The 27,890-nt window shown below is 42.7% G+C and overlaps 2 protein-coding genes across 4 annotated transcripts in view; one reads left to right on the plus strand and one right to left on the minus strand.

The window, feature by feature from the left end:
- Positions 1-4,764: 4,764 nt before the first annotated feature.
- ttc9c (tetratricopeptide repeat domain 9C) lies at positions 4,765-16,959 on the plus strand. Of its 3 annotated transcripts, XM_061900155.1 has the most exons (5): positions 4,780-4,926; positions 11,955-12,284; positions 12,404-12,586; positions 16,519-16,725; positions 16,814-16,959. In XM_061900155.1, exons 2-4 carry the CDS (start codon positions 11,978-11,980, stop codon positions 16,698-16,700), a joined length of 672 nt encoding a protein of 223 aa, XP_061756139.1. In that variant the 5' UTR covers positions 4,780-4,926; positions 11,955-11,977; the 3' UTR covers positions 16,701-16,725; positions 16,814-16,959. The 3 variants fall into 3 exon arrangements, with proteins under 3 accessions (XP_061756138.1, XP_061756139.1, XP_061756136.1); XM_061900154.1 differs by having other exon boundaries at positions 4,765-4,835; positions 16,519-16,959; XM_061900152.1 differs by having other exon boundaries at positions 16,519-16,959.
- si:ch211-168f7.5 (uncharacterized) overlaps positions 16,609-27,890 on the minus strand; it is a 28,029-nt gene continuing 16,747 nt past the window's right edge. Inside the window, exons 2-4 of the mRNA XM_061900151.1 lie at positions 23,873-24,074; positions 20,157-20,369; positions 16,609-20,064 (exon numbers count right to left, since the gene is read on the minus strand). Of these exons, the coding sequence (XP_061756135.1) occupies positions 17,645-20,064; positions 20,157-20,369; positions 23,873-24,074 (2,835 nt within the window). The 3' untranslated portion in view covers positions 16,609-17,644. The remainder of the gene's footprint in view (positions 20,065-20,156; positions 20,370-23,872; positions 24,075-27,890) is intronic.

Here is a 27,890-nt window from a genome sequence, read left to right on the forward strand (position 1 = left end):
GGTCTACTGGTACATTTATATAGCTGCCCCATAACAGGGGGAATGGATGGCAAACGGGTTTCAAACAAACTATCAGTATTTAGAGTAGGGCTTGTGGCTATTTGATGGACATTTGAGTGGGTGGAGGGGGTTAAGCCACAAAAAGCTCTGATTCCAAAGGGTGGGTAGAGTGAGGCAAGAAACGACTTCATTAGTAAAGTAATATTAATGCTAGGAAGACTACAGATCAAAAAAGTCATTAAACATAAATGAAATAGGAATTAAAGTAGACTATGGAAGAGTGGAGTGGAAAAGCGTACTACAACCAGAAACAGACAAAAAGAGTGGGAACCGGTGAGTTAGGAAAGGTGTTGTTTTTCAGTACAATCCAACAAAACACACACAAAGTTTTCAAATGGGAAGGAGAGACTACAAGACTGAGGCTGGGGACTTGAGACTGTGTGCTCAATAAAGGACTGGCAATGATTGTAAAGCACACAGATGGGAAGTGCACATGTGGAAAGGAATAAAGCGTCACCCATATCCTCAAAGACTGATTTTCACTGATGACTGATCTGACAGGACCCAGTTTGTACAACTTGGGGAGATCCCTGTCGGATACTGTAGTCAGTGGTGTAGGTGCTCCACAGGAGACCATCCATCCATCCATTTTTCTACCGCTTATTCCCTTTGGGGTAGCGGGGGGCGCTGGTGCCTATCTCAGCTACAATCAGGCGGAAGGCGGGTTACGCCTTGGACAAGTCACCACCTCATCACAGGGCCAACACAGATAGACAGACAACATTCACACTCACGTTCACACAACAGACCATTAATCGATCAATCAAGCAATGTTTATTTATATAGCCCTAAATCACCAGTGTCTCGAAGGGCTGGACAAACCACAACACAAACCACAACGACATCCTCGGTAGAGCCCACATCAGGGCAAGGAAAACTCACACCCAGTGGGACGTCGGTGACAGTGACAATGATGACAATGACAAAACCTTGGAGAGGACCGCATATGTGTGCCACCTGCAGAAATACCTCAATGACTCTGCTGTGGTCGGGGGTATCGGAAAGGGACAAGAATTGGAGTACAGGACAGAAGCTAGCTCTTGGGACGTGGAACGTCACCTCACTGGCGGGGAAAGAGCCTGAGCTAGTGCGCGAAGTGGAGAAGTTCCGGCCGCATATAGTCGGACTCACTTCGACGCACAGCAAGGGCTCTGGAACCACTTCTCTCGAGAGGGACTGGACCCTCTTCCACTCTGGCGTTGCCGGCAGTGAGAGGCGACGGGCTGGGGTGGCAATTCTTGTTGCCCCCTGGCTCAAAGCCTGCACGTTGGAGTTCAACCTGGTGGACGAAAGGGTAGCCTCCCTCCGCCCTCGGGTGGGGGGACGGGTCCTGACTGTTGTTTGTGCTTACGCACCAAACAGCAGTTCAGAGTACCCACCCTTTTTGGGTACACTCGAGGGAGTACTGGAAAGTGCCCCCCCCGGGTGATTCCCTTGTCCTACTGGGGGACTTAAACGCTCATGTTGGCAACGACAGTGAAACCTGGAGAGGCGTGATTGGGAAGAATGGCCGCCCGGATCTGAACCCGAGTGGTGTTTTGTTATTGGACTTTTGTGCTCGTCACGGATTGTCCATAACAAACACCATGTTCAAACATAAGGGTGTCCATATGTGCACTTGGCACCAGGACACCCTGGGCCGCAGTTCCATGATCGACTTTGTAGTTGTGTCATCGGATTTGCGGCCTTATGTTTTGGACTCTCGGGTGAAGAGAGGGGCGGAGCTTTCTACCGATCACCACCTGGTGGTGAGTTGGCTGCGATGGTGGGGGAGGATGCCGGACAGACCTGGCAGGCCCAAACGCATTGTGAGGGTCTGCTGGGAACGTCTGGCAGGGTCTCCTGTCAGAGAAAGTTTCAATTCCCACCTCCGGAAGAACTTTGAACATGTCACGAGGGAGGTGCTGGACATTGAGTCCGAGTGGACCATGTTCCGCACCTCTATTGTCGAGGCGGCTGATCGGAGCTGTGGCCGCAAGGTAGTTGGTGCCTGTCGGGGCGGCAATCCTAAAACCCCTTGGTGGACACCAGCGGTGAGGGATGCCGTCGAGCTGAAGAAGGAGTCCTATCGGGTTCTTTTGGCTCATAGGACTCCGGAGGCAGTGGACAGGTACCGACAGGCCAAACGGTGTGCAGCTTCAGCGGTCGCAGAGGCAAAAACTCTGACATGGGAGGAATTCGGGGAAGCCATGGAAAACGACTTCCGGACGGCTTCGAAGCGATTTTGGACCACCGCCCGCCGTCTCAGGAAGGGGAAGCAGTGCAGTATCAACACAGTGTATGGTGCTGACCTCAACTGCGGATGTTGTGGATAGGTGGAAGGAATACTTTGAAGACCCCCTCAATCCCACCAACACGTCTTCCTATAAGGAAGCAGTGCCTGGGGAATCTGTGGTGGACTCTCCTATTTCTGGGGCTGAGGTTGCTGAGGTAGTTAAAAAGCTCCTCGGTGACAAGGCTGCAGGGGTGGATGAGACCCGCCCGAAGTTCCTTAAGGCTCTGGATTTTGTGGGGCTGTCTTGGTTGACAAGACTCTGCAGCATCGCGTGGACATCGGGGGCGGTACCTCTGGACTGGCAGATCGGGATGGTGGTCCCTCTTCTTAAGAAGGGGGACCGGAGGGTGTGTTCCAACTATCGTGGGATCATACTCCTCAGCCTTCCCGGTAAGGTTGGACAGTATTTTGGACATCTGTGTTGCTGAATCTTTTGCAATTTGTTCAATTAATAATGGAGACATGTAGACTGGTTCACATGTGCTTTGTGGACTTGGAGAAGTGTCCCTCAGGAAGTGCTGTGGGGAGTGCTCTGAGAGTATGGGGTATCGAACTGTCTTATTGTGGCGGTCCGCTCCCTGTACGATCAGTGTCAGAGCTTGGTCCGCATTGCCGGCAGTAAGTCGAACACATTTCCAGTGAGGGTTGGACTCCGCCAAGGCTGTCCTTTTTCACCGATTCTGTTCATAACCTTTATGGACAAAATTTGTAGGCGCAGTCAAGGCGTTGAGGGGTTTCGGTTTGTTGGCCGCGGGATTAGTTCTCTGCTTTTTGCAGATAATGTGGTCCTGATGGCTTCATCTGGCCGGGATCTTCAGCTCTCATTGGATCGGTTTGCAGCCGAGTGTGAAGCGACCGAAATGAGAATTAGCATCTCCAAGTCCGAGTCCATGGTTCTTGCCCGGAAAAGGGTGGAATGCCATCTCCGGGTTGGGGAGGATACCCTGCCCCAAGTGGAGGAGTTCAAGTAAAAGGGGTCTTGTTCACGAGTGGGGGAAGCGACAGGCGGATCGGTGCGGCGTCTTCAGTAATGTGGACGTTGTATCGATCAGTTGTGGTGAAGAAGGAGCAGAGCCGGAAGGCAAAGCTCTCAATCTACCGGTCGATCTACGTTCCCACCTTCACCTATGGTCATGAGCTTTGGGTCATGACCCGAAAGGACAAGATCACGGGTACAAGCGGCCGAAATGAGTTTCCTTCGTCGGGTGGCGGGGCTCTCCCTTAGAGATAGGGTGAGAAGCTCTGCCATCCGGGGGGAACTCAAAGTAAAGCCGCTGCTCCTCCACATCGAAAGGAGCCAGATGAGGTGGTTCGGATATCTGGTCAGCATGCCACCTGAACGCCTCCCTAGGGAGGTGTTTAGGGCACGTCCAACCGGTAGGAGGCCACGGGGAAGACCCAGGACACGTTGGGAAGACTATGTCTCCCGGCTGGCCTGGGAACGCCTCGGGATCCCCCGGGAAGAGCTGGACGAAGTGGCTGGGGAGAGGGAAGTCTGGGCTTCCCTGCTTAGGCTGCTGCCCCCGCGACCAGACCTCGGATAAGCGGAAGAAGATGGATGGATGTTTTACTTTTAGCCTTAAACATGACACAAAATGTCTCTAGCTTTACTTGCTCCTAAAGTTTCAATAGTCCAGAGTTAATAAATAATATGTTAGTGTGTTCTAAGTAATCTACTTTATGAATAATCCTTATAGCTCTTTTCTGTAGTTGATACAACGCCTTTATGTTCCTCTTATATGTGTTCCTCCACTCTTCCACACAGTAGCTGTTATATGGCAATATACGTGCACAGTACAAGATACGCATTGCCCTATAATCTAACACATATTTTACCTTGTTTAATATAAAAACACTCTTGGACATCTTTTTTCGTACACGTGCAATATGAGATTTCCATGTATGACCGTCATCCAGTATCTAAAAATCTAAGTTCAGAAACCCTTTCAATATCAATTCCATCTATTGACAGTTTGATGGTGTCCTCTCTTTTCCTCTTACCAAAAATCATGAACTTGGTTTTTTTTTACATTTAATGATAATTTATTAATATCAAACCACCTCTTAAGTTTAATCATTTCCTGTTCAATAAGGATTAATAACGCTTTTAAGTCATGTCCCGAACTATAAAATGTGGTGTCGTCCGCAAATAAAACATGTTTGATGTATATATAATAAGTAAAAATTACATATAAGTTATATTGCTACTACGGTACATTTCCAGATAATTTTTAGATTTCTCCAACTATTTTGGAATTCTTGCAAAGGACTGGATTTGCCGGATTGTAGCTTAGATAGGCACCAGCGCGGCACCAAAGAGAATAAGCGGTAGGAAATGGATGGATGGACTGGACTTTTTCCAATGATCTGAGGTGACCAAGCAGTTGAAATAAAAAGCAGTAGATGGCAGCAGTGCGCCTACATTGCGTCCAGTCTGCCGCAGAAGAAGAAGACGAAGAAGAAGAAGAAGAAGAAGAAGAAGAAGAAGAAGAAGAAGAAGGTAGTTTTCTTAACAGTTAAATGAAGCTTTTACTTTACTTTACTGACATTTTGAAGACAACTCGCACTATAACCAACCTTTCATTGCAAAGGTGAGCGCAGTCCAAGTGACTTTGCTAACTTAGCCTCATTTCCCTAATAACAGGGGGTTCTTGCTAACTATTATTAGCATGGCTGCTAACGTAACATTCTACAAGTCATATATATATATATATATATATATATATATATATATGTATCCATTTCTACCGCTTATTCCCTTTGGGGTTGCGGGGCCGCTGGTGCCTATCTCAGCTACAATCGGGCAGAAGGTGGCATACACCCTGGACAAGTCGCCAACTCATCGCAGGGCCTATATATATATATATATATATATATATATATATATATATATATATATATATATATATATATATATAATATATATGTATATATATATATATATGTATGTCAAGTATTTGTATGTATGTGTGTCAAGTATTTGTATGTGTGTGTGTCGAGTATTTGTATGTGTATATGTTGAGTATTTGCATGTGTGTGTGTCGAGTATTTGTATGTGTGTGTGTCAAGTATTTGTATGTGTATATGTCGAGTATTTGCATGTGTGTGTGTCGAGTATTTGTGTGTGTATGTCGAGTATTTCTACGTGTGTATGTCGAGTATTTGTATGTGTCGAGTAATTGTATGTGTATATGTCGAGTATTTGTATGTCAAGTATTTGTATGTGTATATGTTGAGTATTTGTATGTGTGAATGTCGAGTATTTGTGTGTGTATGTCGAGTATTTCTACGTGTGTATGTCGAGTATTTGTATGTGTCGAGTAATTGTATGTGTATACGTCGAGTATTTGTATGTCGAGTATTTGAATGTGTATATGTCGAGTATTTGTATACGTGTATGTCGAGTATTGGTATGTGTGTATGTCGAGTATTTGCATGTGTCAAGTATTTGTATGTGTGTATGTCGAGTGTTTGTATGTATGTATGTCGAGTGTTTGTATGTGTGTATGTCGAGTATTTGTATGTGTATGTCGAGTATTTGCATGTGTCAAGTATTTATATGTGTATATGTCGAGTGTTTGTATGTGTATGTCGAGTGTTTGTATGTGTGTATGTTGAGTATTTCTGTGTGTATGTCGAGTATTTGCATGTGTCAAGTATTTGTACGTGTATGTGTCGAGTATTTGTATGTGTGTATATCGAGTATTTGTATGTGTGTATGTCGAGTATTTGTATGTATCAAGTATTTGTATGTGTGTATGTCGAGTATTTGTATGTGTGTATGTCGAGTATTTGTGTGTATGTCGAGTATTTGTATGTTGTATGTCGAGTATTTGTATGTTGTATGTTGAGTATTTGTATGTGTGTATGTCGAGTATTTGTATATTGTATGTCGAGTATTTGTATGTTGTATGTCGAGTATTTGAATGTGTGTGTCGAGTATTTGTATGTGTGTGTCGAGTATTTGTATGTGTATGTCGAGTATTTGTATGTGTGTATGTCGAGTATTTGTATGTGTCGAGTATTTGTATGTGTCGAGTATTTGTATGTGTCGAGTATTTGTATGTGTGTATGTCGAGTATTTGTATGTGTGTATGTCGAGTATTTGTATGTGTGTATGTCGAGTGTTTGTATGTGTGTATGTCGAGTATTTGTATGTGTGTATGTTGAGTATTTGCATGTGTCAAGTATTTGTATGTGTGTATGTCGAGTATTTGTATGTGTGTATGTCGAGTATTTGTATGTATGTATGTCGAGTATTTGTATGTGTCAAGTATTTGTATGTGTGTATGTCGAGTATTTGTGTGTATGTCGAGTATTTGTGTGTATGTCAAGTATTTGTATGTTGTATGTCGAGTATTTGTATGTGTATGTCGAGTATTTGTATGTGTATGTCGAGTATTTGTATGTGTCAAGTATTTGTATGTGTGTATGTCGAGTATTTGTATGTGTCGAGTATTTGTATGTGTGTATGTCGAGTATTTGTATGTGTATGTCGAGTATTTGTATGTGTGTATGTCGAGTATTTGCATGTGTCAAGTATTTGTATGTGTATTTGTATGTGTGTATGTCGAGTATTTGTATGTGTGTATGTCGAGTATTTGTATGTGTATGTCGAGTATTTGTATGTGTGTATGTCGAGTATTTGCATGTGTGTATGTCGAGTATTTGTATGTGTGTATGTCGAGTATTTGCATGTGTCAAGTATTTGTATGTGTATTTGTATGTGTGTATGTCGAGTATTTGTATGTATGTATGTTGAGTATTTGTATGTGTCAAGTATTTGTATGTGTGTATTTCGAGTATTTGTATGTGTGTATGTCGAGTATTTGTATGTTGTATGTCGAGTATATGTATGTGTATGTCGAGTATTTGTATGTGTCAAGTATTTGTATGTGTGTATGTCGAGTATTTTTATGTGTGTATGTTGAGTATTTGTATGTGTATGTCGAGTATTTGTATGTGTTTATGTCGAGTATTTGCATGTGTCGAGTATTTGTATTTGTATGTCGAGTATTTGTATGTGTGTATGTCGAATATTTGCATGTGTCAAGTATTTGTATGTGTATTTGTATGTGTGTATGTCAAGTATTTGTATGTGTATGTCGAGTATTTGTATGTGTGTATGTCGAGTATTTGCATGTGTCAAGTATTTGAATGTGTATTTGTATGTGTGTATGTCGAGTATTTGTATGTGTGTATGTCGAGTATTTGAATGTATGTATGTTGAGTATTTGTATGTGTCAAGTATTTGTATGTGTGTATTTCGAGTATTTGTATGTGTGTATGTCGAGTATTTGTATGTTGTATGTCGAGTATTTGTATGTTGTATGTCGAGTATTTGTATGTGTGTATGTCGAGTATTTGTATGTGTGTATGTCGAGTATTTGTATGTGTGTATGTCGAGTATTTGTATGTGTATATGTCGAGTATTTGTATGTGTATATGTCGAGTATTTGTATGTGTGTATGTCGAGTATTTGTATGTGTCAAGTATTTGTATGTGTATGTCGAGTATTTGTATGTGTATATGTCGAGTATTTCTATGTGTGTATGTCGAGTATTTGTATGTGTGTATGTCGAGTATTTGTATGTGTGTATGTCGAGTATTTGTATGTGTATATGTCGAGTATTTCTATTTGTGTATGTCGAGTATTTAGGAAAAAAGCATGTTTGTTTACTTTTATCTTAGGTAAGCACAATTATGAATATTATATTGGTAGAAGTAGCACAGTGATCAAAGTATTTAAAAGTAACAATGGCCTTGTTTTTGTCAGAAAAACGAAACTGGGTACCCTCACAAGACATTTATACGTTTATTATACACACATGTTCTTTAAAGGCCTACTGAAAGCCACTACTACCGACCACGCAGTCTGATAGTTTATATATCATGGATGAAATATTAACATTGCAACACATGCCAATACGGCCAGGTTCTTTTACTAAAATGCAATTTTAAATTTCGCGCCGAAATATTCTGCTGAAACGTCTCGATATGATGACGCGTGCGCATGACGTCACGCATTGTAGAGGACATTTTGTTCCAGCATCGTTCCTAGCTATAAGTCGTCTGTTTTCATCGCAAAATTTCCACATTATTCAGGACATCTGTGTTGCTGAATCTTTTGCAATTTGTTCAATGAACAATGGAGACATCAAAGAAGAAAGCTGTAGGTGGGAAGCGGTGTATTGCGGCTGCCTTTAGCAACACAAACACAGCCGGTGTTTCATTGTTTACATTCCCGAAACATGACGGTGAAGCTTTACTATGGAACATAGCGGTCAAGCGAACACAGTTGGCACAAAGTACAGTGTATTATGCAGCGATCATTTCGAAATATCGTGTTTTGAAGGCGGTCCCTTGCGAAGGGCAGAGATGGGCATCGCCACCACCCGTCGACTGGTGCTGAAGAAAGGTGCGGGGCCAACCTTCCGGTTGTACAGGTACAGGTAGTAACACAATAAGCAGAGAAGGGATTTTTCTGAATTATCTTACTAAATTTGCCTAATAACATCTAAATCGCTCCCACTGTATAGTCTTTTATTTTTTCTTTCTAGTCCTTCACTCTCACTTTCCTCATCCACGAATCTTTCATCCTCGCTCAAATTAATGGGGAAATCGTCGCTTTCTCGGTCCGAACCGTTCTCGCTGCTGGTGGCCATGATTGTAAACAATGTCCAGATGTGAGGAGCTCCACAACCCGTGACGTCACGCGCACATCTTCTGCTACTTCTGGTACAGGCAAGGCTTTTTTTTATCAGCACCAAAAGTTGTGAATTTTATCGTCTATGTTCTCTACTAAATCCTTTCAGCAAAAATATGGCAATATGGCGAAATGATCAAGTATGACACATAGAATGGACCTGCTATCCCCGTTTAAGTAAGAAACTCATTTCAGTAGGCCTTTATATAGCATGTTGTTTCAACGTAAAATTTGAGTTGCTCAACATCAGGACCTAGTTCAACAAGTTCTCAATGTCTTGTGCCGCAGATTATGCGTAATTTGAATGGCGAACAACAAGCCTTAACAAACTTTGCGTTCTGGTGTAAAAACTGACTGCATTGAGGAAATACAGACAGGTTTGGCTTGGACAATGGCGGAAGCGCGCTCAAATCTCTTGTACAAACACCGTTTCCATATGAGTTGGGAAATTGTGTTAGATGTAAATATAAACAGAATACAATGATATGCAAATCATTTTCAACCCATATTCAGTTGAATATGCTACAAAGACAACATATTTGATGTTCAAACTGATAAGCATTTTTTTTTTTTTGCAAATCATTAACTTAGAATTTGATGCCAGCAACACGTGACAAAGAAGTTGGGAAAGTTTGCAATAAATACTGATAAAGTTGAGGAATGCTTATCAAACACTTATTTTGATAGTCAAACAGTTTAAGAACAATGTTTCTCAAAGTGCAATTGCAAGAAATTTAGGGATTTGAACATTTACGGTCCATAATATCATCAAAAGGTTCAGAGAATCTGGAGAAATCACTCCACGTAAGCGGCATGGCCAGAAACCAACATTGAATGACCGTGACCTTCAATTCCTCAGACGGCACCGTATCAAAAACCGACATCAATTTCTAAAGGATATCACCACATGGGCTCAGGAACACTTCAGAAAACCACTGTCACTAAATACAGTTGGTCGCTACATCTGTAAGTGCAAGTTAAAGCTCTACTATGCAAAGCGAAAGCCATTTATCAACAACATCCAAAAACGCCGCCGGCTTCTCTGGGCCCGAGATTATCTAAGATGGACTGATGCAAAGTGGAAAAGTGTTCCGTGGTCTGACGAGTCCACATTTCGAATTATTTTTGGAAATATTCGACATTGTGTCATCTGGACCAAAGGGGAAGCGAACCATCCAGACTGTTATGGACGCAAAGTTCAAAAGCCAGCATCTGTGATGGTATGGGGGTGCATTAGTGCCCAAGGCATGGGTAACTTACACATCTGTGAAGGCACCATTAATGCTGAAAGGTACATGCATGTTTTGGAAAAACTTATGCTGCCATATAAGCGCCGTCTTTTTCATGGACGCCCCTGCTTATTTCAGCAAGACAATGCCAAGCCACATTTAGCACGCGTTACAACAGCGTGGCTTTGTAAAAAAAAGAATGCGGGTACTTTCCTGGCCCCCCTGCAGTCCAGACCTGTCTCCCGTCAAAAATGTGTGGCGCATTTTGAAGCGTAAAATACAACAGCGGAGACCCCGGACTGTTGAACGACTGAAGCTCCACATAAAAAAAGAATAGGAAAGAATTCCAGTTTTAAAGCTTCAACAATTAGTTTCCTCAGTTCCCAAACGTTTGAGTGTTGTTAAAAGAAAAGGTGATGTTACACTAGAGGTGTAACGGTACGTGTATTTGTATTGAACCATTTCGGTATGGGGGTTTCGGTTCGGTATGAGGGTGTATCGAACAATTTTGTAACCTAAAGTCTTAACAAGCTGCTCTGCAGCTGTCTCTGAGCAGTGAGCACCCAGCATTGTCCCGCCCACACAACCATCTGATTGGTTACATACAAAGCCAATCAGCATTGCGTATTCAGAGCGATGTAACAGCCATCAGCAGTGCGTATGCAGAGCGCATGTTGTCAGTGCTCCGGCGTCGAGATGATCAGATATGTGTTTAGCAGCGGAGCAGCTGACATCGTACACTCCCCAAATGATAAAAAACACCTCCCAGTCACAACTATTACAAACATCACTATGAGCCCGTTGACCTAGAAACTTAAACTGCAGCTCAGCTCTCTCATAGTTCTGGCTTGAGGTGAATGCTAATTAGCTTTTAGCGTTACGTTAGCTCATTTTGCTGTGCGTGTGCGTGTGTATGTGTGTGTATAATAAAAGTCTACTACATGCTTCCCAAATGCTGTAATAAATTAAGCATGATGAGTTGACTTGAAACTGTTTAATGTTGCACTTTTTATATGTAGAAGAAAAATTTTGTCATTTTATTTAATCAAAGCAACAACTTGAGGCAGTTTAATGTTAATCAACGTGGGTAGAATTATTATAGTGTTCCCAATGTTAAAAGGATAAAGACATTGTTTACAAATTTGGTAAATAAATAACCAAAACATTTATATTTTGTTGTTTTCTTACTGTACTGAAAATGAACCGAACCGAAATTTTTGTGTACCTTTACACCCCTATGTAACACAGTGGTGAACATGCCCTTTCCCAACTACTTTGGCACGTGTTGGAGCCATGAAATTCTAAGTTAATTATTATTTGCAAAAAAAAAAATAAAGTTTATGAGTTTGAACATCAAATATCTTATCTTTGTAGTGCATTCTATTGAATATGGGTTGAAAAGGATTTGCAAATCATTGTATTCCGTTTATATTTACATCGAGCACAATTTCCCAACTCATATGGAAACGGGGTTTGTACATGCCGACATACGTCTCTACAATCTTGTTTTTGTTACATTTTACAATGAGAAGAAACGTTTATAACCATGTGTTTTTTCAGGCCCCTTCCCTCTCAGATATAATACGCTGTCAGAATAACCCCGGCACCAACGCGGACAGGACGGGACACAGTAACAGTATATGTCTCGTTTTCATTTTTATTCAATGTGTTTTTTTCATTTCAGCACACTAGCTCCATTGCAGGCTGATGGAGGAGGCCAGCCCTCACCTGCAGGGGGCAGCAGCAGCAGCAGCTTCTTTCCCCTCTGTGAAGCCCATTTGGGCTCTGCTGGAAGAAGCGGGCCAGATGAAGACTGAAGGAAACACTTTCTATAGGGAAAAGAACATCCGTGGGGCTGTAGGCCGTTATCATCGCGCTCTGTTGGTTCTTCGAAGCCTGGACTCTGAGGTGACATCGGCACTGAAAGGATTTGGACCCGAGATGCCAGCTCTCACGGCGGAACAAGAGACATTGTTAAGAAACACACAAATGGACTGCTACAACAACTTAGCTGGTATATTCCATTTAAATTGGAGGACAGCAAGCACGACAGTTAACAGTTGTTATATTTAGTAAATGTGAACGCCCTAAAATGTATACTGTGTATGGACAGGCACTGTTTGTCTTTTTCAGCCTGTTTGCTGCAGAGGGAAACTGTGGACTACGCCCGTGTCCAGGAGTACAGCCTGCGGGTGTTAGAGAGGCGACCAGGTGATGCAAAAGCGCTGTACAGGGCCGGCGTGGCCACTCTGGAGCTGGGAGACGCACAAAGAGCCAAACAGTACCTGACACAGGCCTGCAAGATGCAGCCTAATGGTAAATAGACGTAGTCCTACAACTACAAAACGAAATGCTCATTTTTGATAGGGTTTTCCATATAGTTTGTAAAGGCCTACTGAAGTGAGATTTTCTTATTTAAACGGGGATAGCAGGTCCATTATATGTGTCATACTTGATCATTTCGCCATATTGCCATATTTTTGCTGAAAGGATTTAGTAGAGAACATCGACGACAAAGTTCGCAACTTTTGCTCGCTAATAAAAAAGCCTTGCCTGTACCGGAAGTAGCAGATGATGTGCGCGTGACGTCACGGTTTGTAGGGCTCCTCTCATCTGAACATTGTTTACAATCATAGCCACCAGCAGCAAGAGCTATTCGGACTGAGAAAGCGACAATTTCCTCATTAATTTGAGCGAAGATGAAAGATTCGTGGATGAGGACGTTTAGAGTAAAGTACTACGAAAAAAAAGAAAAGGGACGGCAGAAGGCGCCGTTTCAGATGTAATTAGACACATTTACTAGAATAATTCTGGAAGATCCCTTATCTGCTTATTGTTTTAATAGTGTTTTAGTGAGATTGTAAAGTCATACCTGAAAGTCGGGTGGCTGCATTGAACCCAAGTGTCTCTGATAGAAGCCGAGGAGCCAAGATCACAGCTGCCTATTTGAGCTGCAGGATGAGGTCGCGTAATCCACTGAAGTCTCCGGTAAGAGCCGACTTAATATCACAATTTTCCCATCCAAAAACTTGCTGGTTGACATAGAGAAACATGTTCGCTTGACCTTTCTGTGTTAAAGCTTCACAACAAAGAAACACCGGCTGTGTTTCGGTGCTAAAGACAGCTGCAATCCACAGCTTTCCACCAACAGCATTCTTCTTTGACGTCTCCATTATTAATTGAACAAATTGCAAAAGATTCAGCAACACAGATGTCCAAATTACTGTGTAATTATGCGATGAAAAGAGACAAATTTTAGCCGTGTGTGGTGCTGGGCTAATATGTCCCCTCCAACCCGAGACGTCACGCGCACGCATCATCATTCAGCGACGTTTTCAACAAGAAATTCAGCGGGAAATTTTAAATTGTAGTTTAGTAAACTAAACCGGCCGTATTGGCATGTGTTGCAATGTTAATATTTCGTCATTGATATATAAACTATCAGGCTGCGTGGTCGGTAGTAGTGGGTTTCAGTAGGCCTTTAAAAGTGGACATACGCATGGACCTGTGTGTGCGAGATGTCTCTGGAAAGGAACATTTAATGGGGGAAAAAAAACCTGCGAAATGTCTGAGTGGCATTTAAAGTCGCTGTAAGCACATCCATTATATACATTTTGTTCATTTGTTAGCATTTCCAAAATATATATAAGGCTGGGTCCACAAATAAGTAGGGGTGTAACGGTACACAAAAATTTTGGTTCGGTACGTACCTCGGTTCAGAGGTCACAGTTCGGTTCATTTTCGGTACAGTAAGAAAACAACAAAATATACATTTTGTGGTTATTTATTTACCAAATTTGCAATATCTTCCACCAAAAATATATTTCTAAGTGGAATATTTGATGTGAAGTAATGGGAACCTTGGATAGATCAATAATTCATAATAACATTGATTTTGATTCAATATTATGTTTTGAGCAATGACAGTTTGAAAGAAAAAAAAAACAGCTTTGTTTTATTAGTCAACGTTGCAACTATTTCTAAATTACATTTAGCCTTTAAGCTTTTTTATTTCACTTTTGTTTATGTTTTTGTTTATTTTAATAGTATTTTTAGAATGTGCCATGGGCCTTTAAAACACTAGCTGTGGGCCGCAAATGGCCTCCGGGGCACACTTTTGACACCCCTGCTATAGATAATAAAAAATTAAACCTGATAAATCTATGGGTAAAAAGCAGAGCCTGGCGACGCATGCGCGTTTATCATAACTCTCTCGCTCTCTCTGTTTCTGCCCCTCCCTCACCAATGTTGCTGCGCACACAATTTGTTTGGTTTTTAACCCTTTCTTAACCCTGAACCTACATTGAAAATACACGCAACCCTAACTTAAAATGCCGGACATTTGAGGCATTTAAGAAACTCCACCCGTACAGCCCCGCAAAAGAGGACATGTCTGGTGTAAAGAGGAGGTATGCTCAGTCTATCGTAGCCCGGTCGCTGCTAGCATGCTTTTTTTTTTTTTTTTTTTTACTGATTGAAACTTTTATTAGTAGATAGTACAGTACATATTCCGTACAATTGACCACTAAATGGTAACACCCGAATACGTTTTTCAACTTGTTTAAGTTGGGGTGCACGTAAATCGATTCATGGAGCCTCGGTGTGCATTGTTTACACAACATGCTCCTTAATGTCAGTGTGGAACTCGTTCGGTACACCTCCGAACCGAACCGAAACCCCCGTACCGAAACGGTTCAATACAAATACACGTACCGTTACACCCCTACAAATAAGCTATATTGAATTGTAGCCAAGTTACACTTGGTTGAAATTTTGTGTTTTGTTTTTAAACTTTGCTAGACTGATGGCGTTGCTCCACTAAGTGCTACTTCAGTATTTTTGAGTATTCCTCTTCAGGGCTCCCCCGACTGCTGTAATGTGTAAATGACGTGTGGTCAGTGACAGCCAAATACAAGGCGTAGAAAATGGATAGAAAGATGCCAAAGTTGTAAAGTTAAACAATATTTTTCACAACAACATGAGCTTACAATCAGGTTGCCGTGGTAATAGATTCCATTAACACTGAATGATTGCGAAGGTCTCATTTTAGTGAAGTGCTACATATTTCCTACATTGGTGAGACTCACACTTAAAGGCCTACTGAAATGAGATTTTCTTATTTAAACGGGGATAGCAGGTCCATTCTATGTGTCATACTTGATCATTTCGCAATATTGCCATATTTTTGCTGAAAGGATTTAGTAGAGAACATCAACGATAAAGTTCGCAACTTTTGGTCGCTAATATATAAGCCTTGCCTGTACCGGAAGTAGCAGACGCTGTGCGCGTGACGTCACGGGTTGTGGAGCTCCTCACATCCGCACATTGTTTATAATCATGGCCACCCGCAGCAAGAGCGATTCGGACCGAGAAAGCGACGATTTCCCCATTAATTCGAGCAAGGATGAAAGATTCGTGGATGAGGATAGTCAGACTGAAGGACTAGAAGGAAAAAAAAAGGCGAGTGCAGTGAGAGCGATTCAGATGTTATTAGACAAATTTACTAGGATAATTGTGGAAAATCCCTTATCTGCTTATTGTGTTACTAGTGTTTTAGTGCTATCATATGGTACCTGAAAGTCAGAGGGGTGTGGCCACAGGTGTGGTGACCGCCAGTGTCTCCGGTGGGAGGAAGTAATAGGACGCAAGCTCCGCCCATGTCTACGGTAAGGGCCGACTTATTAGCACAATTTTCTCACCAAAACCTGCCGGTTGACATGTGGTCGGGAATCATGTTCGCTTGACCGCTCTTTTCCATAGTAAAGCTTCACCTTCAGGAATGTAAACAAGGAAACACCGGCTGTGTTTGTGTTGCTAATTGCGGCTTCAATACACCGCTTCCCACCTACATCTTTCTTCTTTGACTTCTCCACTATTACTTGAACAAATTGCAAAAGATTCAGCAACACAGATGTCCATAATACTGTGGAATTATGCATTTAAAGCAGACTACTTACAGCTTGGATCAGGCTGGAAGAACATGTCCGCTACAACCGGTGACGTCACGCGCACGCGTCATCATTCCGCGACGTTTTCAACAGGATACTTTGCGGGAAATTTAAAATTGCAATTTAGTAAACTAAACCGGCCGTATTGGCATGTGTTGCAATGTTAATATTTCATCATTGATATATAAACTATCAGACTGCGTGGTCGGTAGTAGTGGCTTTCAGTAGGCCTTTAAGTGAAATTGGAATGACAGCCACTCTTGACTGTATTCTTGTTTTTGACTTCATTTTCTGTTGCAGACACCAACATCCGGCGATACCTGCAAAGGGTGGAGGAGGATCTGAGTCGTGAGTTACTTAAGGAGAAGGCTATGTACAGAGGCATGTTTGCTTCCAGCACAAAGAGCGACTCTGGAGTCCCCACAGATGCAGGAGGGGACTTTGTTCAAGTTCAACAGAGCAACACTGTAATGAAAACCTGAATGCACTGATGTCATCGTGTGAGAGGTGAGAGAGGCACAGAAGTAATAGTATGTTTAAACTGAGGGGGAAAAGTCAAGTTTTTGAAGTGAAGACCAAATCTGGTGTTCCCTAGCAACAGAGAACTTGGGTTTAGCTGCGAAGATCAGTCCACAGAGCTGCCTTGGAAACCTAAAAACGGAGACTTCATGCACCACACTGTTGAATTTGTGCTTTCTTAACTAATCTACTTTTTAAACCAATAAATTCTGCTCAAGCCACCGCTGCTGTCAAACAAATGTCAATATAGGTTGTGTGTGTATTTGATACAAGGTTTTCTTTGTTCCAGCGTTTATTTCATTAATGCTTTGAGTCATTTGAAGCGGCAATTAGTTACTCAACATTTTCAAAATCCTGAGCAAATGCAAGATAGGTTTGGTTTTGGTCAACATTTGGCCGGTATGATTGTACTTCAGAGGCATGATTTCCAATAATAAAAGAAGAATACAATATGTTGACAATAGCTGATCACAGAGCAGCATGCAGACCAGTGTACACATATACAGTACATTCATACTCAGGAGGTACAGCAGTCATGTTTCTATAACCAATACAATAATGTCCCCTACCTTTTGACTACTACCGTATCTACTATTGCCTAAATTAGTGCTCCAAACCACTTCACAAAAATGTACACAGGATTGCATCTCCAGACCCTTCTAATTCACATTCTTCTTAAGGCAAACACTCCCGGGCTGCATCACTTTATTTAATTAGAGATGCAGTGCAGTCATAAAGTTGCCCCCGCCTTCGAATTGGACTGAAAGACACTTTTTGAAGCAATACATTATATGGATTAATGTGCCTGAGAGGAATGTCCATCTAATGAGTGGTTGATGGGAGAACCTGTAGTCTCTCGGCCAAAAGCACTACTTAATCACATTTACATTCGGCAGCTGAACAAATGTCATTTTTTAGACGATTTCTGTTTGAGACTTAAGGACCTCATGGACCCAAAGACTCGTTTCCCCAAGTCCCTCAAGGACCGAGAACGTTGGAGGGCCAGCCTGGGTGGTGGGGATGGAGAAAAGGAGGGAGAGGAAAGAGGCGAGAGGGAATGACAGCTGCTGTCTAGGCTCTGAGAGCAGGAGAGGTTAAAAAGGCTGGCGGTGGACGAGAGGTGTTTGTCCTCCTTTGCTCTCAGCAGTCTGTTGCCTTCATCTCTGCTCGCAGTCGCAGCACTTTGCCCCACATCGAAGGAGGAGACCCAGTTTGCCCGATGAGTGGGCTCATCGTGCTTGCGAGGAACCAACAAGCCCTGGGACTCGCTCCTGAACAGAGCCCTCCTGGACATCCTGACGCCAGAACTCCGTTTCTCCACACCTTCCTTAACCCTCTTCTTGGAGAAGACAGGAGATTGTTTTACCTTTACCCTTCTCTGTTCCCCCTTCCAGCTTCCGCCGATGTTCCTTGTCCAGCCATAGCCATACTCTGCCCTGTCCATCTCCTCCCTCTCACTCTGTGAGTCTTTGCTCCAGAGACGCCCCTCAAAGGCTCTGCTAAGTTTGCTGGAAGGCTTTCTGCATGATTGTGTCACCTCCTCACCCCAAGTAGTGTCATAATCCTCCCTCCTGGCGTAGCTGCTCACGGTTGATGCCCTTATCAACTTGTGAGACGCATGCTTGCCTCTGTAGAGCCCGTCCCCCTCCACCCTATTCCAGCTCCCAGTAGCCCCGCTTTCTCCCCCGCTGTGTCGAAGGGATCCACCCCTGGGATGGATGCCGGCGTACTCCACAGGGGACGTTGTGATGGTGGCACGAGGCAGGGAACACTGAAAAGGGGCGTCTCTTCGGAACACAGAGAGAGGGGTAGCCCCCAACGGAGAGGGTTGGAGAGGACGTGGGGGAGAGTGGGCTCTCTGTGTTGGGCGGGAGGCGGGAGAGGACGCCGTAGAGGAGGGGAGGTCAGACAGGGAGGGGATCTGCTGGTAGTGGCTGTGAGAGAAGTAGTGTGGAGAGGGAGCATGGTAAGGGTGAATGGGGCTGCTGGAGTGCGATAGGGGTGGGGTGACACTGCACTGGGACTGTGGCGAATGTGTGACGCTGAGAGACAACTGGATTGGTCTTTGAGGGTTCAGCTCAGGCAGTCGTATATAGTCATGTGGTTGCTCTGTGTGGGCTTTCAGGTGACCTTGACCATGCTTCTTCACCTCTTTGGCTGCATCAGCCTGGAAGCAGTCGATGTCCAGCTCTACGCCTTGCTCCATCAGTCCGATTACCACAGCCCTAGACAGGCCAGAAAGACGTGAGATCTCTTCCACCACAGGGGACTCCTCAGTTAGTCTGGGACTGGGGCTGGACTCCTGCATCAAGCTGCTATGCTGAGACCCTGGGCCAGATCCAGAACTGTTGCCCAATGTTAAGGTTCCAGCCTCAGATAGAGGCCCTGCACTCCAGTCCAAGGAGCGAGAGAAGGCTGCTGACCCGAATCCAGAAGTGGCTCCAGGAGTCGAAGTGACCTCCAGGGAGCTGCGATGGCTCAGAGAGTTGGGACAGGTGGAAATGCGGGGCCGTGCTCTAAGTGCTGGGCCGGGTGTGGAGGAGGCTTGTGTTGGTACTGAAGCTGCTGAGTCATCTCCCACATTGACATTTTTGGGTTTGTCCACAAGCCCTGTGTTGGAGTTCAAACCATGGGCGAGGTTCAAGTTTAGGTTGAGATGCAAGTTGATTTTTAGATCATCTCCAGTCGCAGAGGGAAGGCTACCCAGGTTGATTGAGTTCCTAGTGGCTTTTTTCCCTGCAGTGCTGAGACTAACTCTAGCCGAGTTACCCAGTAGTGATTTGCAAGGTGTTACATTAGAAGGTGTATTGCGGCTCTCAAAGGCGGACAGGGACTGAGTGGAACCGTGACTTTTACCAGGCGTGCTAAAGCCTCTGTGCGCGAATGAACATGGGGTAGCATTTGAGGCGAGATCAGGTATGGAGAGGTTTATTCGATGGTGGTACTCGTGAGCGAGCCTAAAGATGTACTGCTCCAGCTGTGTCAGAGAGGACTGGGTAGTGGGATTCGAACGTTGGACATGTTGACTTATCGTCTCTGTTGGTTTGTGCAACTGGTTCCCTTCAGGGTTAGGAGAAGCTGGGGGCTCTTGAGTGTGAGCGGTGAAGAGGGGACTCTGGAGGGCGACTGCGTGTAATGGACTGGGGTATGGGTACACCTCTTTTGTCCTATGGGACACGAGGTCTTCACAGTAACATGGTTCCAACTGTGGTTTTTGCACATGGGAGACACGGTCGAGTTTTAGGAGGTAAGAAATCAAGGGGTAGTTGAGGCCTGAGCAGAGGTTGAACAAAAAACTGAGACCAGACACCTCAGGGTCACTTGAAACTGCAAGGCATAAGGACGGAGGATGATTTATATGAATGAAGTTTCAGTTACAGTTCATTTATTTCATGGTGTCACTATTTTTATCATCTCACCTGAAACTGCCGACTCTCCTGTTGGCTCAGATTCCTTGTGTGGATGGTGGAGTACGGGCTGCTGCACCGCACAGTCTGACCACAAAATGTCAGTGTTGTCAGTGGAACTGGGGACCTGGTCCCACAGCTTCAGGGGTCTGACTGCAGGGGCAGCCTCACTGGACACGGAGTAGCAGGAGTCGGACAGCGAGCTGCCACTCACAGAATAGAACCCTATAAAGCAAGACATGCATAGTATTTTTCTGAATATTCTAAACACTTGTCAAAAAACAAACTAGTTTAGGTTCTTGTGATCCCAGAATTTAAAGTAGCAGTAAAGTGGAAAAACAAGTTGACTCTATACACTTAATTGTGTTTCACTGCATCTATTAAACCATATTCAATTGTATTCTCAATCAGCATGTGAAACTACCGTCACATGGCACAAAATGCCACAAATCCAGATCTAAAGATTCTACGTCTCTGTAATAAAGCTTCTGCACTCTGACTATATTATCAGATCAGTCATACTAAAAATACGCATTTATGTGTTGTGACCTGAAAATGGTGCAAAAGCACCAACCTATTTTAGCAGTGCATTGATAGCAGTGAGCTAATGCTACTTTACGCTGCTATTGTTGACACGCTAAGCCAGCAGCTGCTTCTGCTTTGTCTCGCCTCAAACTTGCTTAAAAGAAAATTCTCAATTATAATTCATGCATCTATCACCTGGTAGTAGACAAATGTGGCCATGGACCCACAGGCTGGTCCACTTTCACATCCCCCGAGATGGTGAACAAAGATGCTAGTTGCTGCAAACCTTTGTGAGTACCGTATTTCCTTGAATTGCCGCCGGGTATATAGTATGCGCCTGCCTAGAATTACTCGTTTCGCAAAATAATTAGCGCCTGCTTAGCATTACCGCCGGCTCAGGATTAACGCCGGGTCAAACTCGTTTCGCAAAATCTTAATTTTTATTAGTGAAGTGAAGTGAATTATATTTATATAGCACTTTTCTCTAGTGACTCAAAGCGCTTTACATAGTGAAACCCAATATCTAAGTTACATTTAAACCAGTGTGGGTGGCACTGGGAGCAGGTGGGTAAAGTGTCTTGCCCAAGGACACAACGGCAGTGACTAGGATGGCGGAAGCGGGAATCGAACCTGCAACCCTCAAGTTGCTGGCACGGCCGCTCTACCAACCGAGCTATACCGCATGTCTCGAATTTCCGCCGGTTCAAACTCGTTTCGCAAAATAATTAGCATATGCCTAGAATTTCCGCCGGGTCAAACTCGTCACGTCACGAGTGACACTTCACCTGTCATCATTTTCAAAATGGAGGAGGCTGATTTGAATAATTTGGAATCGCATAAAGGGAAGAAGATTAAGAGCTATTCAGGAGGATTTAAGGTCCAAGCTATTGAATATGCTAAAAAGAACAATAAGCAGCCATGTTTTATTAATATACCGTAGCTGCGTGTGTCAAATATCAGTCATTAAATGACTCCCGCCTCCTGGTGGTAGAGGGCGCTAGTGATCCTTCTTGCGACTACTCGGCTGCAGAAGAAGTGACAACAAGCAGCAAGAGTGAGCAGCGATCGTTTATTTTTTCCTCTCGCTTGTACTTTTAACATGGAGGGTTACATATCTAAAATAAAACAGTTTTCTAAACTGGACTTTCAATGGAAGCAGGAGGCAATAAAGGAAGATCTCCATCGAGACAGGGACTTTTGAAACTGAAGAAAGATAAGGAAGACTTCCATAAACAAGTTATCGATGCTTTTGATCATAAGGAGCTGCTCATGGATTTCATTTATAAGTAAAGGTAAAACCATAATTATTTTTTTTAATTAAATGTGCTTTTCATAATGATGTCCTTACATCACACTCAAATTTATAAGCACAGGCCTAAATTTACCGCATGGCTTTGGTAAGCGCCAGAGTCAGAAGAGGTTTTAAATTAATTAGCGCCCCGGCGGCAATTCAAGCAAATACGGTATTGTGATTCAATCTTCATGTAAACGGGATTATGTGAGCGTCCCGTTGGTCGGCATCCCAAAGAGAGTGGAAATAGTAGTTTGTTTTATTACGGTTAGTTTGTATGTTTAGCATTTAGCAATGCTACTGATGCTATATAGCAGGGGTAGGGAACCTATGGCTCTAGAGCCAAATGTGGCTCTTTTGATGACTGCATCTGGCTCTCAGATAAATCTTAGCTGACATTGCTTAACACGATAAGTAATGAATAATTCTGCTGGTTCAAAATAACGTTCAAATTATAAATCATTCTCATACATTTTAATCCAACCGTCCGTTTTCTATCGCACCTGTTCAAGAAGTCGCATTAATGGTAAGAAGTATTATATTTATTATTGGTTAGCTTTAGAATAACTATGTTGTTTAAAAAAATAAAATACTTATTATACTCAAAATGTTGGTCTTACTTAAAAAAATCAGGCATTTAGTTGTATTCAGTGTTAAAAAAAATATGATATGGCTCTCACGGGAATACATTTTGAAATATTTGGCTTTCATGGCTCTCTCAGCCAAAAAGGTTCCCGACCCCTGCTCTAAAGTGTTTCAAGCTGCATCTGTCAGGCTTTCCTCTGACAGTTTGACTACGTTTTAGTGTTTTCCTTTGCATTTGTTTGTTTCGTCTGTGTTTAGTATTTCCTGTCCTTAGTTCCTGTCTAGTGCTCTTATTTTGGTTCGGCTTCCTGTCTGTCTCCCTGTGTCCTCTTTTCACTCAGCTGCGGCTGATTGGCATCTGGTCACACCTAATGTCAATCAGCCAGCTCCTATTTTACCTGCTTTGTTCCTCCAGTCAGGCCTGGATCATTGTAATGTTTTGTATTGTCGTGTCAATGTCATTTTCTACTTGTCATTCCTACTGGTCGTGTGAATGCAGCGTAGCGGTAAGCTATATTTGGTAGATGTTTTGTAGCTTACTGTTTTTATTTCCCTGCTTCCGATTTGTTTGTTCATAGCCCTTAGTTTTTTACATCCGCCCACGTGCGTGCTTTTTGTTTGTACCCTTTGTTTGTTCTAGTTGTAGTATTTTAAATTAAAACCATGTTTTCCCATTCAATGCCTGCCTCCATCTCTGCATCATGGGGTTCGACACAAAATAACTCTGACAGCATCAGTTTAGTCCTCTGCTTCTAAAACTTATGACTCATCTTGCTTGTGTTCGGGCTCAAAAATATAAGGTTTTGTATCATAATTATCCCAAAATAATCGCTGTTGGCTCCCACAAAGTCTGCTTGATTAGAGTTGTTGTTGTTGTTGTTGATGATGGGGAAGGGACCTGTGGTTGTGTCATTAACTCTCAAAATGGCTCAGAAATGTCTGTGAAATTGATAGTTTGATCATATCTTTTGATCTGCAAACTTTGGAAGTCTTTTGGTGTCCAATCAGATAAACATGACAATAGCTTTAATATAGAGGCAACTTGTTTTTCCACTCTACTGATACTTTAAACAAAGGCAAGTGTGAAATGATATATTTGAGTTTTTTTTTTTTAAAGATAGTTTCACTTCAAAGTGAAATAACCAGAAAAGAAGTGTGAATTAGCAGAGGAGTGTGTGAGTTGGGTGTAGGTCGTAACTAAGAGTGAGTTTCTCAGGACAATCTGAAACGCTGAGTGAGTCAGAGCAAAGTCACACACAGTGCAAGTAAACAAAAGAGTGAGGTTAATGTTCAGGAGAGAACACATAACTGTGTTTCTGTTTTTTACCTGAGCTAGGTCTGGAGTCACTGTCTAGGTGGGCTAAAGCACCCGTGTCGGGCGTCGGGGGTGACAGCAGATCCGAGGGGGCGTCCCAGGATAGGGTGGACCAGCGGGAGTTACTTCCACTGCCTACCGAAGTACGTCCCGTCCCGTCTGCGTTGGTGTCCGGGTTATTCTGACAGCGTATTATATCTGAGGGGGAAGGGGCCTGAAAAAACACATGGTTATAAATGTTTCTTTTCATTGTAAAATGTAACAACAACAAGATTGTAGAGACGTATGACAGCATATACAAACCCCGTTTCCATATGAGTTGGGAAATTGTGTTCGATGTAAATATAAACGGAATACAATGATTTGCAAATCCTTTTCAACCCATATTCAATAGAATGCACTACAAAGACAACATATTTGATGTTCAAACTCATAAACTTGATTTTTTTTTTTGCAAATAATAATTAACTTAGAATTTCATGGCTGCAACACGTGCCAAAATTGTTGGGAAAGGGCATGTTCACCACTGTGTTACATCACCTTTTCTTTTAACAACACTCAATAAATGTTTGGGAACTGAGGAAACTAATTGTTGAAGCTTTGAAAGTGGAATTATTTCCCATTCTTGTTTTATGTAGAGCTTCAGTCGTTCAACAGTCTGCGGCCCAGGAAAGTACCCGCACTCTTTTTATTATGAAGTTGGCATTGTCTTGCTGAAATAAGCAGATGATAACGTTGCTTGGATGACAACATATGTTGCTCCAAAATCTGAATGGACCTTGCTGCATTAATGGTGCCTTCACAGATTTGTAAGTTACCCATGCCTTGGGCACTAATACACCCCCATACCATTACAGATGCTGGCTTTTGAACTTTGCGCCGAAAACAATCCGAATGGTTATTTTCCTCTTTGTTTTGGAGGACACCACGTCCTCTGTTCCCAAATGTAATTTGAAATGTGGACTAATCAGACCACAGAACACCTTTCCACTTTGCATCAGTCCATCTTAGGTGAGCTCTGGCCCAGCCAAGCAGGTGGCGTTTCTGGGTATTGTTGATAAATGGGTTTGGCTTTGCATAGTAGAGTTTTAACTTAAACTTACAGATGTAGCGACCAACTGTAGTTACTGACAGTGGTTTTATGAAGTGTTCCTGAGCCCATGTGGTGATATCCTTTACACACTGATGTCGGTTTTTGATGCAGTGCCGCCTGAGGGATCAAAAGTCCGTAATATCATCGCTTTCTCCAGATTCTCTGAACTTTTTGATTATTTTACGGACTGTAGATGGTAAAATCCCTAAATTCCTTGCAATAGCTCGTTGAGAAATGTTGTTCTAAAACTGTTTGACAATTTGCTTACAAATTGGTGACCCTCACCCCATCCTTGTTTGTGAATTACTTAACATTTCATGGAAGCTACTTTTATACCCAATCATGGCACCCACCTGTTCCCAATTAGCCTGCACACCTGTGGGATGTTCCAAAGAAGTGTTTGATGAGCATTTCTCAACTTTATCAGTATTTATTGCCACCTTTCCCAACTTCTTTGTCCCGGTTGCTGGCATCAAATTCTAAAGTTGACTATTTGCAACAACAAAAAAAATGTTTATCAGTTTGAACATCAAATATGTTGTCTTTGTAGCATATTCAACTGAATGATTTGCAAACATTGTATTCCGTTAATATTTACGTCTAACACAATTTTGTACCAGTAATCTGCCCCAATGACGTCATCCCCTTTTGTGCACCCTCCCCCGTGGAACATGACCAACACTCCATCATGTTGGCTTCTATTTGCTTGATAAGCGAGGGCCTGGTGGAGTAAACCAAACCCCCCCAGCCCCCATCCCCCAACCAACCACCCTTCAATGATCCTCTAAATCTCTCCCTGCCAGCCCCGCCATGACTGCAGCACATTAGACAAGAGGAAGCCTGTGAGCGGCAATCCTGCATGTTACTGAGGAAACAATACAGGTAGTGACTCACTGCTGCATGGGGGGGTGCAGGGATGGAGGAGATAATGGGAGAAGACAGATGACGCAACAAAGGCCGGGGCGGTAGAATGGAAGGAATTGGGGGGGGGGTAAAGAGTACTTTGGACTGCTGTCTATCTCCACATGTCACTTCTAAGAAGAAGGCTATCCTCAAGAAGTCGTGGGTGACCTAAAACCAAATGAGGGCAAAAAAAAAGAGGAGTAAGTGATTAAAGGTGGTGGGGAAGGCAATCGGTTGCCCGGGTGAGGGAGAAGGGCCTTTTAAAAGGACCCCCACCTCCTCTACCACCCCGCCCCCCAGCTCTATAATATCCTCTCAGCTTGCTAACTTTCTCGCTTCTCCTCCCACACAGAAGCCAGCCTTCAACTCAGGCTGCACTCTCGCCTCTTGCTCTATATAAAGATGCAATGCACAAATATGTCTGTGCTTTTCATGGGATATCATGTTGCACACATGATCAAATCCTGGGAGGCTGTCTTGTGAGCAGGAAGCCTCTGGAACATCTGTGGACCTCATGGATGGCAAACACTGTTTTGTTGGCCACGATTGTTTATTGTTCATGCATTATTAATTTTGAATGTTAAACACAAGCCCACGCTGCCAGGGCCTCACTTTGTGTGTGTGTGTGTGTGTGCGTGCGTGCGTGCGTGCGTGCGTGCGTTAGATCCTGAGGCAGAGACAAAGGCTATCTCACTCCAAGACCTAATGCAGAATATCTGCAGGTTTCAGCAAGTCAAATTTCAGACTTTTTAAGACCTTTTTAATGCCACCTTGAATGAAATTTAAGACCGAAAAAAATAATAAAAAATCTATAAATATAAGCGATGGTTGTGGATCCCACTGTACTACAACCTCAATGACAATCAGTCCAGTTTACTTTTTGTATGTTTATTAATAAACAAACTGATAAGCACCACTCTGCCAAACAGCTTATCAAAAATCTTGAGAGATCCAAAAACGTTGACATCCAAAACAAACAAACCAACACCAGTAAAAACATAATAACCGAGGTGAGGGTAAAAATAAATTACATTTGGTCAATAATAGTGCAAAACAGTATTATAACATCAACAACAAAACACTGAACACACACTCAAATGAGCCTCAGTTGAGCTTCAGCTGGCTGTTCTCATTCTCGAGTTCTGCCTCTTTTTTTCAGCTCACTCATTTTTTCTTTGTATCTCTTGAAGAGATACAAAGAAAAAATGAGTGAGCTGAAATCACTCACTTTTACTCAAAGACGTGCCCTGAAAAAAAAACAAAAAAAAACTGGCCTGACAATTTAAGACCATTGAGTACTGAATTTAGGACCATTTTAGGAATTTCTAATAAATGTAATACTTTTTAAGGCCCTAATTTTAGATACATGAATTTAAGACTTTTTAAGGATCCATGTAAAGTGATGCTTCCCAACACTAAACTTCATTTTAAAGGGACTGCTCACCAACACACACACATCAGGGTTTCCCACACATTCATTTATTTGTGGCAGCCCGCCACGAAAGAATTACGGCCGCCACCAAAAAAATATATATATATTTATATATATATATTTTTCGGCTTTTGACTAGCTCGACAGCTCATAAAAGCAATGGGACTCTGTCTGTGAATGGAGCTTGTAGTTACATATTATATAAATATGCAAATATTATATAAATATGTACATAAAGTGTTGTAATTATATTCCAACACCGCGTTCTTTTTGGTCATCGCCGCCGCCCCAGAACCAAACCCCCCCAACCCCCCCGCAGCCCAATCACATCCAGGAAAAAATATATGCCTGAACTGTGGGATACACCACACCACACACACACACACACACACACACACATATATATATATATATATATATATATATATATATATATATATGTATATATATATATATTTATATATATATATATATATGTATGTATGCATTCATACATACATACATACACACCGAGGTGGGTAGTAACGCGCTACATTTACTCCAATACATCTACTTGAGTAACTTTTGAGATAAATTGTACTTCTAAGAGTAGTTTTTACGCA

This window comes from Nerophis ophidion, linkage group LG05 (genome assembly GCF_033978795.1).
Source record: "Nerophis ophidion isolate RoL-2023_Sa linkage group LG05, RoL_Noph_v1.0, whole genome shotgun sequence".
In the NCBI taxonomy this organism is placed as follows: Eukaryota; Metazoa; Chordata; class Actinopteri; order Syngnathiformes; family Syngnathidae; genus Nerophis; species Nerophis ophidion.

What these genes read in the sequence shown, in the direction of transcription:
- ttc9c (XM_061900154.1), top strand. Translation starts at nt 11,978, where the DNA reads ATGGAGGAGGCCAGCCCTCACCTGCAGGGGGCAGCAGCAGCAGCAGCT. An exon ending in CTGCTACAACAACTTAGCTG is followed by an intron (nt 12,285 to 12,403) that starts GTATATTCCATT and finishes TGTCTTTTTCAG; the next exon opens with CCTGTTTGCTGCAGAGGGAA. An exon ending in CTGCAAGATGCAGCCTAATG is followed by an intron (nt 12,587 to 16,518) that starts GTAAATAGACGT and finishes TTTCTGTTGCAG; the next exon opens with ACACCAACATCCGGCGATAC.